The sequence below is a fragment of the Chelonia mydas genome, chromosome 2, assembly GCF_015237465.2.
Source record: "Chelonia mydas isolate rCheMyd1 chromosome 2, rCheMyd1.pri.v2, whole genome shotgun sequence".
NCBI lineage: Eukaryota > Metazoa > Chordata > Testudines > Cheloniidae > Chelonia > Chelonia mydas.
Window position 1 is genome coordinate 107,419,378 of NC_057850.1, and position 17,987 is coordinate 107,437,364.

The 17,987-nt window shown below is 44.5% G+C and overlaps 1 protein-coding gene across 5 annotated transcripts in view; it reads right to left on the reverse strand.

Moving 5' to 3' along the window:
- RANBP9 (RAN binding protein 9) overlaps window positions 1–17,703 on the reverse strand; it is a 70,117-nt gene extending 52,414 nt beyond the window's left edge. For 3 of the 5 annotated variants that reach the window (XM_037893084.2, XM_037893081.2, XM_037893082.2), the window contains exons 1-2: window positions 16,950–17,700; window positions 8,611–8,722 (exon numbers count right to left, since the gene is read on the reverse strand). In XM_037893084.2, the coding sequence (XP_037749012.2) occupies window positions 8,611–8,722; window positions 16,950–17,358 (521 nt within the window). In that variant the 5' untranslated portion in view covers window positions 17,359–17,700. Of the gene's footprint in view, window positions 1–8,610; window positions 8,723–16,949 lie in introns of all 5 variants that reach the window. The other 2 variants (XM_037893080.2, XM_043538803.1) reach the window with 2 other exon arrangements.
- Window positions 17,704–17,987: the final 284 nt, after the last annotated feature.

Genomic DNA, 17,987 nt, shown 5'->3' on the forward strand with positions numbered 1-17,987 from the left:
GGTGCCTGAGGAAGGGCAGAGAGGGGGGTTAAATGAATTGAATACCCATTGGAGAGAACATCTGACAGATGGGGTTTGGAAATTGTGTGTTCCCAATTTTGACATAACAGATCAAGGTGGCATCCAAAGGGATGAGAGAGGTCGGAAAGTTGCAGCTGGTGTTATTGGTAGTGATCTCTCGGGGCCGTGACCAACGAGTCCAAACTGGTGTTTTGAGGTGGAAGGCTGTGACATGGAAGACCTGATGGTCTGCACCTTTGAAATTTAGACTTATTCCGCTGTAGTCATAGTAGCACTGTGGTGGGTGCTGAGTCAGATGTGACTTATGAGAAGACTGAGGACCAAATTTCCTTTTCTGTCCAGGTATATAGATCCCAGTAACCATAGTGTGGCCCTGGAGTCTTTCAGAGTGTAGAGTGAGGCACTGGTTTTATCTGCAGTTTCAAGCCTTTATAGGGGAGGTCCTCAACCATTATCTGAACCTCCTTCAGCAGCCCCAAAAGATGCAGCTATGACACCCATTGCATCACAACCACTGTTGAAATGGAGCGGGCCACAGTACCCATGGTATCTAGTACGGTCTAGAGTGCTATTCTCTCCACTAACTGTCCCTCATGAATGATGGCATGAAATCGGTCTGTGAGACTCTGGCAGGTGGTCAATAAAGGTGTTAAATTTGGCATAGTTCATAGGATTTTATTTGGCCCTTAGGGCCTGGTAGTTTGCAATTTGGAATTGAAAAGTTGCAGAAGAGCAGGTCAGCCTTCCTCACAAACAAGTCAAGTCTTTTCCAGTCCCTATCATAAGGGGTGGATTTCGAGTGATGCTGACGGCTACTGGAGTTTCACCACATCCACCACGATGGAATCAAGTGAAAAGTGAGAGAAGAGAAATTCCACATCCTTGAGGGGTACATAATACTTTTTGCTGGCCTTTTCACATGTCGGCGTGACCAGTGCTGGGTGTTTACCATATGAGCTTGGCCAGATCAAAAAGCGGCCTCGTTGATGGGGAGAGCAATCCTTGAGGAGGATGTATGTAATAGGTCCAGGAACTTATGGTGGGTGTCCTTCACCTCCTCAAGAGGGATTTTCAGCGTATCCACCACCCTCTTTGTAAGGTCCTGAAAACCTCTGCCATGGATGCAGGAGTGGGCATCACTGCCTCGTCTGGAAACGAGGAAAAGAAATTAGATTGCGATGTGGCCTCCTCTTCTAGTCCAATCTCCTGTTGCTCAGGAGGCTCTAGATATGGAGGCAGAGGGAGGGGACCTCACGGATTCCCGGGGGATGACACTAGATGCCCAGGAGGTCTGGTGCCTATAGGCCACCCATGGATCCAGTAAGGCCACTGGGGTGGTGGAAAGGGCATGGGTGGCAGAGCCCATTGCTGGTCATATCCTGGTGGTTGAGGTCCAAAACAAAAGGTGTCTGGGAAGGCCCAGATTGATGGTGGGAAGGAGCATAACAAGAATGGCGAGAGAGAGCACCCTCCTGGTTGTATTGAGAGTCTTCACTGGATATTGGTGGAGCAGACAAGGAGACTGGAGGTGAACAGCTCGGTACCGGTAGTGACTCCAGTGGTCAAATTGTGCCCGGTACTGGGGCCCCAGCACTAAGTAAAGGGTACTCTCAGATACCACCAGATCCTTAGAAAGCCAAAATTCCTATGGTACCATGGCAATCAGTACTATCAGGCCTTTCCATTGCTGACTTGTCAGTACCAAGGAATCTGGCGACGTTGGCCAAGATGAGCAGTCCGAACAAGGTTGTTTAGCTGTAATCAGTACAGAGGTCTTCCACACTGGTGCTCTCTTCACGGAGGCAGTGGTACAGCCCATACTCCTGTCTCTGACTGGTGGTACCATTGCCTCAGCACCTGTGCCTATAAGGTCCTTGGCTTAGTAGCAGTGTCTGCACCGAATGACCCACACGATTTGTTGGTTCCATGCTTAGGAGCCGAAATGACCAAACGTGCCGGAGATCTCCTCAGGGCTCACTGTGAGGGCTCGTAGCTCTCTTTTTTGGAATCTGAAGGTTTCTTCCTTGATTCACTCCCTTTGGAGGTAGAAGGCTGCAGTAATGTCTCTTCGATGAGGGGAGCTTCAGGAACTGGGTTGGTTGCAGAGGTCCCTCCACCAGGAGTAGTTTCAGCTTTAGTTCCCGTTTTTCCCAGAATCAGGCATTTAGCTACTGGCAAAAAGTACACTTCTGTGGAACGTGGGCCTCTCTGAGGCAACGGACACAGTGGGAATGTCCATCTGTTATTGGTATGGCCTCTCTGCAGGAGAGGCACCTCTTAAGCCCAGGGGAACCAGGCATGCCCCTTGCTGGGGACAATCTCTGGTGGGGGGCGGAGGAGGGAAAGGGATAAAATATATTTAAAAATTAAAAAAAGAAACTTTAACAGGGAAGGGAAAAAATGTAACTGAAACCCTATCACACTAAGAACGTCTAAGATAAAGGGATTCTAAGAGGTAAAGTATCTCTATCCAGGGGCAACTGAGAAGGAAATGAGGGTTTTAGCCCACACAGCACTAGTTAGCCTCAAGGCAGAGCATGATTGGGAGAGAACGCATGTGCAAGCCGAACAGATACTGCTACCGAAGACCTCTGATGAGAAGTGCAGGGATGCAGACACACCAACAGCGGAGCACCCATAGAAACACTATCTGAAGAACATGCTAAAAATTACTTAGTCCAGTTAGATGTCTTCAAGTCCCCAGAGCCTGATGAAATCCATCCTAGAATACGCCAGGAGCTGACTTAGGAGATATCCGAGCCATTAGCAAGTATCTTGGGAGAGACTCCAGAGGACTAGAAGAGGGCAAATATAGTGCCAAATCGATAAAAAGGAGAATAAGGACAATCCAGGGAATTACAGACCAGTCAGCTTAACTTCAATACCCAAAAAGATAATGGAACAAATAATCAAGCAATCATTTTGCAAATACTTAGAAGATAATAAGGCGATAACTACCAGTCAACATGGATTTGTCAAGTACAAAACATGTCAAACCAACCGAAGAGCTTTCTTTAACAGGGTAACAAAAGCCTTAAGGATAGGAGGAAAGCTGTAGATGTGGTATATTTTGACTTTAGTAATACTTTTGGTACTGTCTCACGTGACCTTCTCATAAACTAGGGAAATACAGCCTAGCCCTAGATGGAGCTACTATACGGTGGGTGGGTAACTGGTTGGAAAACTATTTCCTGAGAGTAGTTATCAGTGGTTCACAGTCAAGTTGAAAGGTCATACTGAGTGGGATCCCGCAGGGATCAGTCCTGAGTCCCATTCTGTTCAATATCTTCATCAATTATTTAGATAATGGCATAGGGAGTACAATTATAAAGTTCACGAACAATAAGCTGGGAGGTATTGCAAGTGCTTTGGAGGATAGGATTAAAATTCAAAATGACCTGGACAAACTGGAGAAATGGTCTGAAGTAAACAGGATGAAATTCAATAAGGACAAATGCAAAGTACTCCACTTAGGAAGGAACAATCAACTGCATATAGACAAAATGGGAAATGACTGCCTAGGAAGGAGTACTGCAGAAAGGGATCTGGGGCTTACAGTGGATCACAAGCTAAATATGAGTCAACAGTGTAACACTGTTTCAAAAAAACACCCAAACATCATTCTGGGATTTATTAGCAGAAGTGTTGTAAGCAAGACTCTTCCACTCTACTCCACACTGATAAGGCCTCACCTCAAGTATTGTGTCCACTTTTGGGTGTCACATTTCAGGAAAGACGTGAACAAACTGGAGGAAGTCCAGAGGAGAGCAACAAAAATTATTAAAAGTCTAGAAAATATGATCTATGAGGAAAGATTGAAACAACTAGGTTTGTTTAGTCTGGAGAAGAGAAGACTGAGGAGGGACATGACAGTTTTCAAGTAATAAAAGGCTGTTACAAGAAGGAAGGTGAAAAAATTGTTCTCCTTAATCCAGAAGTGGGAAAACTATGGCCTGCGGGACCATGCTGCCTGGCCCCCAAGCTCCTGACCTGGGAGGTTAGCCCCCAGCCCCTCCCCCGCTGTTCCCTCTCCCCCTCCAGCCACACCACTGCGCAGGCAACGCTCTGGGCGGCGAGGCTGCCCGCTTATGCAGGGCAGTGCAGCAGCGTGTCTGGCTTCGGCCGGGCAGCGCAGCAGCCAGACATGCTGCTCTCAGCAGCATGGTAAGGGGGCCGGGGCGTTGGATAAGGGGCAGTTGGTCCTGGGGGACAGTCAGGGGGTTGTTGGATGGGGCGGAGGTGGGGGGGGCAGTCAGATCAGGGAGCAGTTGGATAGAGCAGAGGTTCGGGGGGGGGCAGTCAGGGGAGCAGGGGGGGTTAGATGGGGTAGGGTCCCGGGGGGAGGTTGGGGCAGGGGTCCCGGGAGGGGGCGGTCAGGGACAAGGAGAGGGGGTTGCATGGGTCAGGGGTTTTGAAGAGTGCAGACAGGGGGCAGGAAGTGGGAGGGGGCGGGTGCCAGGCTGTTTGGGGGGCATAACCTTCCCTACCCAGCCCTCCGTACAGTTTTGTACCCCGATGTGGCCCTCGGCCCAAAAAGTTTGCCCACCCCTGCCTTAATCTGTAAGGATAGGACAAGAAGCAATGGGTTTCAATTGCAGCAAGGGCACTTTAGGTTGGACATTAGGAAAAACTTCCTGTCAGGGTAGTTAAGCACTGGAATAAATTTCCTAGGGAGGTTGTGGATGACCTCGAGGTACCTTCCAGTCCTACATTTCTATGATTACACAGTGGGTCTGGAGACTACGGCTCAAATCTCAGTGAGGGTCACTAAAGAAAAAATGGATTAGTGATCTCATCCTAGCTCCATTTATCATCACCTCTAGACCACCACAATTTGGCATAGTAACCAGTAACCGTCCAGTAACCGTTCTAGAGACCAAGATCAGACTGCGTGTATTGAGAGCTGTGTGCAGAAGCTAGCCAAGTGCTTGACTGTACAATGCCTGACTCAGACAAGTACTATTGGCCACTCATTTTCCTGAGCACTAACTTTACATTTTTGAGTAGTCACATAAAAAAAAAAAACTAACTGACTTCAGTTTTCCAATACAAAATTACAGTAAATAAGGAATGCATTCAACACCTTAGAGAAAGGTTTAATATATATAACCATCTCATTGATACAATAACCAAGAAACATTTCCCCAAGTGCATCATGGAACATTTTGTCAGTAAGTACTGTGATACCCAATGTTTACCAAAGCACAAATGTGGTTTTTTTATACTGATGAGGGTTGCCTATAACAGTAAGTGACAGTGTATTGAGTTAATATTTGAAACAAGGCATCACTCCCACTATTTTCAAATGCATGAACAGACTTTTCTGGAAGCAGTGTTTTTAGCTTGACAGCCAAGGGACATAAGGGAACACAGGTTTTTGTTTTAGGTTCCTCACCATGCCCTACCCACCCTTCTTACTGGAGCCATTGTGGCCTTGCTCACAGATAATGAGTCCCAACAGTTGCTTCCCAGGCACCATAGTCAAATCTTAGAAGTCTCCAGCTCTCCAAAAAAAGCTGCTGGATCAGCAGAGGCTTGTACACTTTTACAGACTGATATTTAAACATTCCTCCTGACACTGAGCCTGCATTTCTCCAAATCAACACCACTGACATTTCCAACTGATGTTAAAGGAGTTCTTGTTGATATTTAGTTATTACTTATTCTGTCTTTTCATGCCACCTGATCCTTATTGCCACACTTTTCCCTATTTCCTCTTCTCCATGCCTACATCCTTTGTTCCTCTACTCCCCTTCATTCCTCCTCTCTCATCTTTCACCATTCCCACCTCCCTTCCCAATGTTTCACAGGCCTGGTCTACACTGGGGATGGAGATGGATCTAAGATACGCAACTTCAGCTACGAGAATAGCGTAGCTGAAGTCGACGTATCTTAGATCGACTTACAATCACTTACTTCACGTCCTCGCGGCGCGGGATCGACGGCCACTGCTCCCCCGTCGACTCCGCTTCCGCCTCTTGCAGTGGTGGAGTTCCGGAGTCAACAGCAGAGCGATCGGGGATCATTTTATCGCGTCTACACTAGATGAGATAAATCGATCCCCAATAGATCGATCACTACCCGCCGATCCGGCGGGTAGTATAGACGTGGCCACAGAGTGCCACCTAAACAAAAGGGCGGGGGCGGAGTTAAGAGAAGATAAAAACCAAACAGACTCTAGAAATAGGCAGAGGCTTAAGGAGTAAGACTATCCAGAAAGAGGCACAGGATAACGAAGCAAATAATAGAAACAAGGCAGTGATTGGTTGATTTTTTTTTAAACTAACATTTTAAAGAAATTGGAAACAATCAACTTGTGCAATTGTTTATTTGTACTGTGGTGGCACCTATGAGCTCCCCAACCATCATGGACTACAATCTCACTGTGTGAGGCATGTACAAAACAGAACAAGATGGTCCCTGTTCCAAACAGCTTATAATCTTAATACTATTACCTTTCCCTATTCCTTCCCCTGTTTGTTAGAGTCACTTGTTGCCTTCTGTCTTAAGCTATACTGTTTGGCTCTTTGGAGTAGGTTTCCTTCCATCTACCTAGCTACTGCCTCTCGGGGGAGGGGATTTACTATAATGAGGAGGAAAACCCCTTCCATCGCTGTAGCTAGTGTCTACAGCACAGTGCAGTAGTTGAAGTGACCCAGTTGTGCCAGTATTGCTCTTGAAGGGCAGACACAGCCTGAGACAGGCACCTGGAAAAACAAGGTGGATGGCTGAACTGTCAGAAGGAGTTAGGTAAGCCACAGAGACCATCACATCAAGAACACCCAAAAAGTTGTCTTACAGAGCTTCATGAGGAAACTTTAGGGCACCCTCATGTGCAGCCATCATCTCAAATTTAATCATTCCAAAACCAAACTAATTATTTCCCTCTCCTCTAACTCCCTTATCTCCACTGACTAGTATTATCTTCCTGTCTCCCAGGCTTGCAACCTCAGCGTAATCTGATTTATAACCCACTGTTACCCCATCCCACCCCATATCCAGTCTCCATTGCTTCTTCCACATTAACTCAATCAAAATCCACTCTTTCCCCACTATTCTCACTGCCAAAATCTTTGTTCATGCACTAGCAGTCACTTGACATGCCGTAAAAAAATCTTCTAAACTCTCACCACATCTATCCAAAAGACTGCTTTAGTAAACTTCCTCTTCTGATCCCCCAACTCCTCCTACAATCCCTCAGCTAGCTTCCTGTCTTTGCTCCATATTCTGTTGAGAGGCTGTCTTCCCAATATGTCCCTACCTAGTCCATGCTCTGACCAGAAGACAAAAGGTTACCCATTACCTCAAGGAGGACTTGCTGGTGTCTTAAAAGAAGGTGAAGTGATGGGACAAAGTGAAATTAACTGTACTTGACACCTTTACTGAAGCTGAATAATCTTGGCAAGAGAAAAAACTGTCAAAAAAATTCCTGGCATAGGAAACCTCAAAGTCAATTACATGCTTGTACAACACCTGTAACAATGAAACACCAATACTACTCTGGCCTTTAGATGCTATCACAATACAGTTACTAAACCACATCGGAGAATGATTACTCACATTTTGTCAGAGCAACACCACAAAAAAGTGTTACAGTGGGTAGTCCCCCAAGCAAAAATATATAAATATACTACTGCTTTTAGAACTTCCCCACCAAAAAACGAAAGACAATGTTCCCCATATAATTGAGGCATATTTGCCAACCCACCTTTATTTATTCACACTTCGGAATTTTCCCAGTAAGCCCTTACCTGGATAGATAATGTACCTTTTTATGAAGCAACGCAGCCTGAAAGTTCTGAGATACAAGAGACACACTCATGATGACTTGCACAAACTGAAACACTCTGGAAAATAGCAGCTGTACTTGCTCAACTGTTCAAGACCTTGTGCTCTTTCCAGGGGGTCATTGCTTAATTACTAAACATCTACTCAGCATATTTAACATTTGAAATGTTTTCAACAATAGTTCAATGCCAAGTAGTTTAATATACACAAATGTCATTTACTTTTTAAAATTAATACAGTACTTGAAAAAGGTACTGGATTGACAGTCCCAGACAATAAACTTCTCCATTTGGCCACATAATGGACAGTATTGGGTGGTAGCTGTGCAAGCTCCTTAATGTTAGCTTAAGAACATGCCTCCACCACATTGTGAAAGGACGACACCTAAGAGAGCAGGCTCAGTCTTTGTGGCCATTCAATCCGTAACTCCTCTGCCAAAACTGCCAACAAGGATGCTAATTACTGTGTTTTTCATAATCAGGATCCTTAACTATTGGAAAATGAACCAAGACTAAGTAATTCGTCTACCACAGGCTGCCAGATGGTAATTTCTGGTCAGTAACGAAGAAGGCTAGCTTTAAAATGCTGAGAGGTAGAAAGTTCACTGTATGCATTGTTACCAGTTTCCTGAGCCATCTAGTTGCTATAAAGTATTTTTTAATTGAATAATGTGTTTTGACTTTGAAGCAATCAGACTGATTAAATGAAAACTGGTATGGAGATATAGAAATATGTAAAGTGCAACTCTTCCAGAAAGGCAGAAAAATAGTATGAAAACAAACAGATACATTCAATGCTTACCCATCTCTTCCTTTACTGACAATTTTAACTTCAAAATAGTATATTCCACAGGCTGCAGGTATAGGATGTGTGGCTCGAACTGAAGCAGCATCCTTTGGAGTTTTGCCATGACCTGCAAAACAGTTAAAATATACTTTATGTAGTAAACTGTAGAAGTGCAAGTTTGACAGCGTACAAATCAGTTGTTCAAAATAAAGGATTTGAGTAGTCAATTTACTTCAGTGCATAAAAAATTTCTGATCAGACTCATTATTTGTGTATGGAACAGCATATGAAGCAATGTTATTATGAACGTGTTTAGAATATGCTATCCATTGTCCTTTGTCTAAACATGCCGAGAGACGTACTCAGTCTGTGCTGCTTAAAAAAGGCTTTAGTTATCTGAAAACAAACAATTACAAAACAAGATTCATTCTGTTTGCAATAAAATATGGCTATATAATTGTGACAACAGTCCACATAATGAGTCTTGAAAGCGTTGCATGGCTTCTCAGTTGCACAGCATTTACTGATTTTTATAAACTGAAATGTGATACAATTGAGTTTAATCTACTGCTTGGTATACTTATATTGCTTTAAACAATTTCAAGATATTTTATTACTGCTGTCTACAATAAAACGGTCAGTTACTTTACAGCAAGCACAGTAGGTGGCTTATTTCCATGTTCTGAATTTCTTTGATTTCAACAATGCATTAACCCAGGGGTCCCCAACGCGGTGCCCGCAGGCACCATGGCACCCACCGGGGCATTTGTGCGCCCGAAGGACACCCCACCGCCTAAATGCCACCGAGAAGCGTTGCCGTTTCTGTGCAGCATTTCGGCGGCGGCGCTTCTTCTCGCTGCCGCTTTTCGAGGGCAAGGTGTCCGGCAACCGCCTCAGTCTTCTGGGAATAGCAATATGCTATTCCCACAGGAAAGGCTGGGGAACACTGCATTAACCTCATAAAGTCTTCAAAGTAGTAAACAGAGGCCCTGCTCTTTTGGTTACAAAACAGCAAATGCTATATCAATCTGCTACTGCAAGAAGTCCTAATCTCTGTGTTTTTGGCCTTGGACAATGGTTTTCAAATTCTAGTTGGCTGTGTACTACCTTTAGTATGTGTCATTAATAACCTCTTTTTTTAATTTAAAACTGTATGAATAATCCAACATTGATTTTTTACTGAAAGTTATAAATAGCCTGTAATTTACTTTCTGCAGTCAAGTCATGCTCCTGCCATGTACTCAAATTACAAGACTGAATGCACTTATTGTATTTCTCAACACTGGTAAGTTATAATTACCCCAGGATGATTCTATTAGAGTAATAAGCAAATCTACAGCTCTAGAAGTTCCAGAATAAGTTTTTGTTTTGTTCTTAAGTGTTAGCAGTTCATTGTTTAGATGCCATAAATTAGGTTGCCAGACTTGTCTATACAGAAGTCCTTGGGCCTAATAAGCAGCCAAAGCCTTAAAGGGGCCTCTCTGAACCTTGTGAGCAGAGCATGAATTCTGACTGTTCTGTTTAAAGGAGGTACTATTAATTTAGAAATTACTTGTGTTAAAAAAAATTCCAACCTGTTTTTACAAGTAAAACCAAAGAACTGACTACAGAAAAATATTTTCCCAAGTTTACTTTGTCCATTTGAAAGTGATTTCTGTAGTTCGTTTAATTGCTTCCACTGTATATTCAAGTCAGTTTCCGCTATTTGTGTGGGCCTTTCATACAACAGAAGAGAAAAACATTTTATGAACTAAGAAAACGCAACTGTAAAGCCACTATATTGCCAGGGAGACTCAGGAGAAAGTGGCACCCCAAACTACTTTTAGCTCATTTTAAAAACTGACTCCATTTCAAGTTTCTGTCCCTTCAAAAGTTTCCTTATTGTTCCTATGTAGGCGCTGAATTTTAAATACATGGGTTTTTGTCTCAGATGATCTGCGGTTATCACTTTTGACAGTGAATTCCACTGCAAGGAATGCAGTCGGCCAAGTATCTCAAACGTCCTACACACCTGTAAAGCATCCCCACTTTTTTCTCCACATTACCTAAAGTAGAGAGCTTTCCTTTTAAAGACTATCATCGCCTGTGTCTCGTTTATTTTTCAAAAGGGGCTTCAGAGGATGACATTTTTAAAGCGTACATTTAAAATATTTAACTAAGGGCTTAAAAAAAAGTCTTCTGCAAAGAGATAGGACCTTACACAGCCGTTTCACGGCCATCCACTACAGATTTTAGTTTTATTTTGTAGGAGAACTTGCAGACAACTAATTACAATAACTAGCTTTTTAAAGTTTAAACTTTGACTTTGTCCAAAAGTCTGACTTTGTCAAAAAAGGTTTTAAAAACTTGGAGGCTACAACATTCTATGAATAGGGTTTCCTGCTTTTATTATAGCAGCTAGACATTCCTGTTGATTAACTTAAAGACTTTTCAGGCTTTACAAATTGAAAACAGTGTAAAAATAATCTAAGCATAAAAAAAAATTACGTTTGAAAAAGCCAGTTGGAACATAATAATTTAACATCTACTGAAAATGACATTTTTAAGCTTTCAAAAATGTAATATGTAGGCCCAATCCTGCAAAGCTCTAAGCCAGAGGTTCTCATACTTCATTGCATCATGACCCCCTTCTGACAACAAAAATTACTACACGACCCCAGGAGTGGGGACAGAAGGCTCAAGCCTGAGCCTGCCACAGACCTGCTGCCCTGGGCGGGGAGGGAAGGGAAAGAAGAGCCAAAGCCGAACCCCAAGCTCCGCTGCCCCCGGGGGGGCGGGGGGGGGAGAGGAGGGGAAGAGAAGAGGAGATGAAGCCCAAAGTCTTCAGCCCTGGGCAGGGGGGTCCTTTAGCCTAAGCCCCTCTACCCAGGGCTGAAGCCAAAGCCTGAGTCCCAGACAGCGGGTCTCAAGCTTTGGCCCCAGGTGGTGGGGCTTGGGCTTCAGCAAGTCTAACACCAGCCCTAGCAACCCCATTAAAATGGGGTCCTGACCCCCAGTTTGAGAACCGCTGCTCTAAGCACATACCTTCACAAACACTGAGTAGAGTAGTCCTACTTAAGTCAATGGGAGTACCCATCTGGACAAAGCTATGCATGACCTTACACTCTTTAAATACAGCTTAAATAAATACAGTTCCAAAATCTGATATTTGATAGTTTTAGCAGACAGCTTAGTGAGCCAGCTGAGAGAGAAATAAGAACAAAACTACTCTTGGTGAACTCATGGGGAAAGGTTTTAATGAGACCAAAAAATGGTCTGTTGAATACTGCCTTACTTCAATTTCTTCCACAGATGACACTTGGTTTTAAATCGGGCAAAATTAGATCCCAACTTTGCCACTGTAACACAGACAGCAATCAAAATAGAATCACTTTCCCATTCTTACACAATGTTGGTTTGGTGGTACTTCAAGTGCTCCTGGGAAAACTGAACAGGATTACCACAACCAGATCCCTCCCTTTTGTTTATTAGAGAAATTTAGAGATACAACTGGATGCACTGGAAGTCAGCTAGAAGATTTTTAACTTGGCATTAGAGGCAATTCAGAGAGGACTTGTCTTTACATGGAAAGAAAAGACTGCACTGTCAACAAAGGTGTGGTTAATATCTATTAGCCAAAGCCTCACTGAAAAAAATCCTATCAATGGCTGTTTATTCAAATTGTATCATTTTTGCCCATTTTGTTTGGGCAATCACCCACAGGTGACCTAAATGAACTCTGTTTCTAGGAAACAACAAATTAAAAAACAAACCAACCAGGATTACTGGTTTTTTTGTCTGTTTGTTTGAAAAACTGTACCGCTTATGGTTTGTCCTGTCTATTTAGGAAAATCTCTTTATGATTATCTTCGCAATTAAATCCTGTGCTACTTTTTGGCTTATGATCACAGACACAGTATTAGAAAACATAACTATCAGAGAGTATCGGTGAACATTAACATGTTAAAATGGGAAATGAAAATGTTCCAGTGATTTTCTATTGTGAATGAACAAAAATTTAAAAAATATTTAAACCAATAATTCAAAGATCGTATTTTCATACGAATTCCATTTTGTTGGGGCCTATACCCTATAAAAATGGACCTTTATGTCTGTTAACGTTCTCACCTTCAGCTAAGGACTGTTAGATGACAATGAAAGGTATATTAGCAAGTTGACAAACGTGTTTTTCTGAAATGGTTTTAACTTTCTCATTTATGAAGCTATACCAAGAAAAGTCTAAGTAATCAAGGTAAATAGTGCTAGGTCAATTCTAATCAACCTGTAGATAGTTTGCGGTGTTCCAGAGGGTCCAATTTCAGCTTATTCCTATTTTATATTTATTTTGTGACAGATTTAAGAAACATAGGTGAGGTATTACTGATGCCCATATATGTATTTTTTTCTAAAGTATGTATGTCTAAACCTTGACAAAACTATAGAATTAAGAATCGGAATTTCTAAAATACATAACTGAATGACTGACTCAGAAGTTTTGGGAAAAAATTATGCTGGTTCTGGTAGGTGATATGAGGACAGCTAGATGCTCCCCTCACACACAGCATCACCATTTTTATGAGAGTATGCTTCAGACGGACAACGTTGTACAGTTTTGGCAGTGATCTTTAATTTTTGTTTGCCCCTGAGAATGCATGCTAATTGCCTGTTTTCATCATCTTAATGCCATCAGACTGTAGTCCTTCCTCTTGCACCTTGACCTGGTAACCACTATTAGTTCAAGTGCTCTGCATTAGGTTTACAAAAAGACAAAGATCCAGTGAATGCTATTCATGCAGAACGAAGCAACACAACTGTCAAGGGTGGGAGAAGACATTCTGTCTACCTGAAGCTCTGTATGGACTATCTAGTGGTGGGCAGGAAAATTACAAATCCTCAAACTCCATGAGATATGGATTTCCTTTTTCTCATAAACCAGAGAAAACAAAAACCTCAAATCTGGCAATATGACAGTTTGTTCAAATTATTAAGTGATCTGAAAAAATAAACAGAGGACAGACTACAAACTGAATTATTTTTTCATAAGCATGTTTGGATTTTAAGATACTGCATACTAATATGTGGGAGATCAAAATGTGGCCTCGACACTGACCTCTACACTTTCTCCATACAGCTCACTCAATGGCAGGATTTTCCTACCGTTAACTTACTTCTCTCCTCTTCCCTTCATCTTCAATATTTCACAAAGAAAACCTCCCATCAGAGAGGAAAGTTCACTTGGGACATTAAACAGGAGGGGAAACAAAAGTGAGAGAAACAGGTGGAAGGGAAAAGAAGAGGGAAGATGTTTGGGGAGGAAAATGATGTTATCAAAACAGTGCCAATCACAGATAAGGAACAAATGCCTCCAGAAAAGTTGATTCTATCAGAATGTTGGAGGGGCAACAGAGGAAGCTTAAATAAATGTATTTAAGGTACAAAAACAAGACCAAGAGGAAGAAGGATGATTTAGTTGGTTTTGGTCCTGCTTTGAGCAGGGGATTGGACTAGATGACCTCTTGAGGTCTCTTCCAACCCTATGATTCTAAAGGAGTCATTTTTTTGGTCTTGCATGCATCTCGACTGGATCTATTTTTCAAGTGGACTGATGGAGAATCCCACAAATCTCTCCCCAATCCAAATGTGCCAATCAAAATCTTTACAAAAAGAAAACTACTGGTTCTCAAACTACAAAGAACCAAATGTTCTTTCCCCATTGTCTAGATAGCTGAAGGTGTATTGCCTGTGCCAGCACTTACAAGATTAGAGAGGCTGAGCCTTTTCTTTAATTGGAGCCCTATTTGAAATCGTTTTGCAATGGGTGACATTCTATAAAATGCAAGAACACAGTTGATACCATCTTTCCTTATTGCCATCATCCATTCTCTGTCCTGTCCTTTTCTATTTTCTTTTTGTTTTGTCTTGTTTGCGTCTTTTAATGTTGTTGGGGGTTTTTTTTGGTCATTTATTTTCTTTTAGTTCTCCCCTCACAAGTAGATACAGAGAAGTGGGGTGGTGTCTGTTGGTGCCAGTCGTAGCTTAGCCAAAAATTGCAAAAGGAAAGAAGCGAAGCCTAGGCTATCAGCATATATAGGAGCTACTCCAATGCCTGTCTATGGGCTTGTCTACATGTAAAACACTACAATGGCACAGCTATACCAATGTAAATTCTTAGTGTAGACCAGGCCAAAATTAAAGGTGACAATGGAACAGGGAGGGAAAGATGGGCAGTTTTCAAGGAGCCATTCACTGCTTTAACAATATAGCACATTTCTAGTTAGGAGAAGGAGAGGAGGCTATGTGTATTACAGTTGTCCCTCACCCACTCCACTTCTGATCCACGTTCCCTTGGACTAGTCTGGTGACCCCTAGTGGTCTATTCATCCTTCACCCCCGCATTGTCGTCAAGTAAGATTAAAATTAACAGTAATTAGCGTGATAACTTAGTCAATGTACTTTTATAGCAACAATCTCCCTAGTTTCCAAGTGCCCAATGTTCACTAAGTAGCCGCCCACGTTTCAAAAACACATGGTTACATCCTGCTGGTGGGAGGGTTGAGGAAGAGGGCAAAGAGAAAAACAACTATATTGTCACATTAAAACAGATCAGAAAGATTCTATATCTACCTGTTTATTATAAACTATTATTTAAAACACACAGCAAAAAAAAAAAACAAATACAAGTGGGAGGACTTGCTAACCATAAAGCTATGTCCTTGCTACGAGAATCCTTACAGCAGCCAGATCCCAGTACACACAAAATACTCCTAAAAATATCGAAGTAATAAAAATCCAAACAAAAGCCAGAAAATTCAAATATAAAGGACATCCTGTAAATATTAACTTACAAACCAAAAAGCCTAAAATAAGGCTTACCAAATTTGAATTTATTGGCTTTTGTATGTTTGCATCAAACTTCGTGTTACATAAAATGAATATTTTGTATTTAATATATAGATTAGGACCTGTCTATTGTAGGCTATTTTACAGAATACATCTAGCCTTTTTTGGCACCCAAATCATATGATTTGTATGTTTTGTGTTGCCATCTTCCCCCTCTTTGAATCAACCATAAAATGTTTCTCAAGACTTCACTTGAGCTTCACCTCTGTAAACTTTGAGAAAGGGTAACCACAAGGTTTTAGGGTTATTCCTCCCCTCCCCCATACTCATTTTGACTACAATCTGACCTCGCCATCGTTGCCAACCCAGAAGCTGTTTTTAATCTGAAGCATTTCTACTTTAGGACTTGGGCGTGGAATGCCAGATGTATGTTTTTTTCAGGTCAGGGTGAACTCATGTTTCTAGCTTATATGACATTTTCACAACAACCAATACTTAAAGTACCTTATTGTTATCTCTGGCTGATTTACATGAGTGTATGTAATTTGCATATCTTTTCTTCTGCAATAAAAGCCTTAACAATACTGTAAACTGATCTGTGAGAAACCTGAGCACAAAGTATGAGATTAATTTAAAATGTAGGAGAAACTAATCTTGAATATTACCCATACTACTACTCTCAACATTATGTATAGTACTTACACAGGGACTATAATCAGTGACTACTTTTAATTCTATTATTTCATATATGTTTCATTTCCTACAAATCAAGATGTGTTTTCTCTGTGGCTTCCCCTCCCTGACATTTCCGTGTTTAGTAGTTTTACATTTATGGATCTTATAACTCCTTATAACCCCTGTTCTCTCCATTTCTAGACAAAAAGCATTTCTTGTCCTTCTTATTTTTGTAGCTAGACACGACACCATGCCGATTCTGCTTTATTGTCCTGCTTGTCCTCAAACTCTTGTTTCATAACAGAATCAACAGGCTGAGGAAGTCTACTAGTTTATAGCCCCCCCCAAAAAAAAAAACCGAGTGAGAAAGGAGAAGAGATCGGATAGGCCTTCCCGCTCCTCTCCCACGGGTTTATACTGGGGGGAGAGGGAAACGGGGAACCCGGATCATCACCCCCAATCATGTAAACTCTTTAGGAGATTCCAGAAAGAGTTATTTCTTGTTGTGTCTTCTCCCCGATCAAGCTGGTGCCTTTCCCAAGCGCGATTTCCACCTAGGTGAGGAGGGGACCCCGCAGGAGAGCAGACTTAAGTAGAAGGGGCGCTGAGGTGAGAAGCCAGGAGCCCAGGTCCCCCCCCAGGGAACTGGGCAAGGGGCCCCAGGGAGACTGCATGTGTACATACCCCTCTCACCCCCAGGCGGTTTGTCTCTATATAGAGAGCCATGGCCTAGCTCCCGGCTCCATGCGGGGAGGGCCCTGGGTCCCGGCGGGAGCGGAGACGAGGGGGGCGCCCCCCCGGTGGGGCCGGGCCCTGCATCCAGTCCAGGGCAGGCGCCCCCCGGCGGGCCGGGCTCTCACCTTTGTAGTGCACCCGCAGGTTGTTCTGTGAGAGGCCGATGTAGCTGAATTTGTCCTTCGGGCTCCAGGAGCGGGGCAGCGGTGTTTCCTGTTCGTCCACTGCCGGGTACAGCCGCTTCAGCCGCCGCTTCAGCTCCTTCTCCTGCTCGTTGAGGGCCGGGTCCCCGTGCGGGAAGGCGGCCGGGGCGCTGCTCCCCGCCGGCAGGCCCAGGGCGGGCAGAGGCCCGGCGGCGGGCGGAGGCGGGGGAGGCGGCGGGGCCGCGGTGGCCGGTGGCGGGGGAGGCGGCGGGTGGAGCAGCAGCGCGGCCGCCGGGGCCGAGGCCGGCGCGGGGCCGGCGCTAGCGGCGGGGGCGGCGATCCCCGAGGCCTGGGGAGCCGCCGTCAACGGAAGCTGCTGCTGCCCGGACATCCCGGCCTCCGCCACCTCCTGCGGCGGCGGCTGTCCGCGGACCGTCTCCGGGGCGGGCGCGGCGGGCAGGCCCGGGCACTGCGGAGCGAGGCGGGCGGGTGGGGGTGGGGGAGGGGGCGGTTTAGACGGGCAGCCCGGAACCGGAGTCGCGGGGGGAGGGGAAGGGCGAGGAAGGCGGCGGTTACAGACCCGGGGCTAGTGGGGAGCACGCGCGGGTGGCTCGAGTTCGGGCCGCTGCGCAGACAGAGGGGAGCGGGGTGAGAGCGCGAGACACCGCGGCAGGTCCCCAGGCCGGCGCCAGACGCTGCTGCTGCGGTGGAACGTCCCGGATCAGCTGAGCAGCTCCCCGCGGCGGCGCGAGGAGGAGGAGAAGGAGGAGGGGCTTCCGCCAATCACAGGGCGCGAGGGCGGCGCCCAATCCGCTCCTGCACGAGAGAAGGCGTGAAGGCGGGGGAGCCTGGGCCGCGCGGCGCGGCTGCAGCGGGCGCTAGCGCAAAGCGTGGCAGCCGCAGGGGAGGCCTGCACGTTTGCCATGGTCTTAGTTTCGTCCGAGCCTGGGGGCCTCCTGTCCCAGTCCTGCTTGGCTGAGACTAGAGGACTGAACATGGGCTAGCTCAGGCTACAAGCTA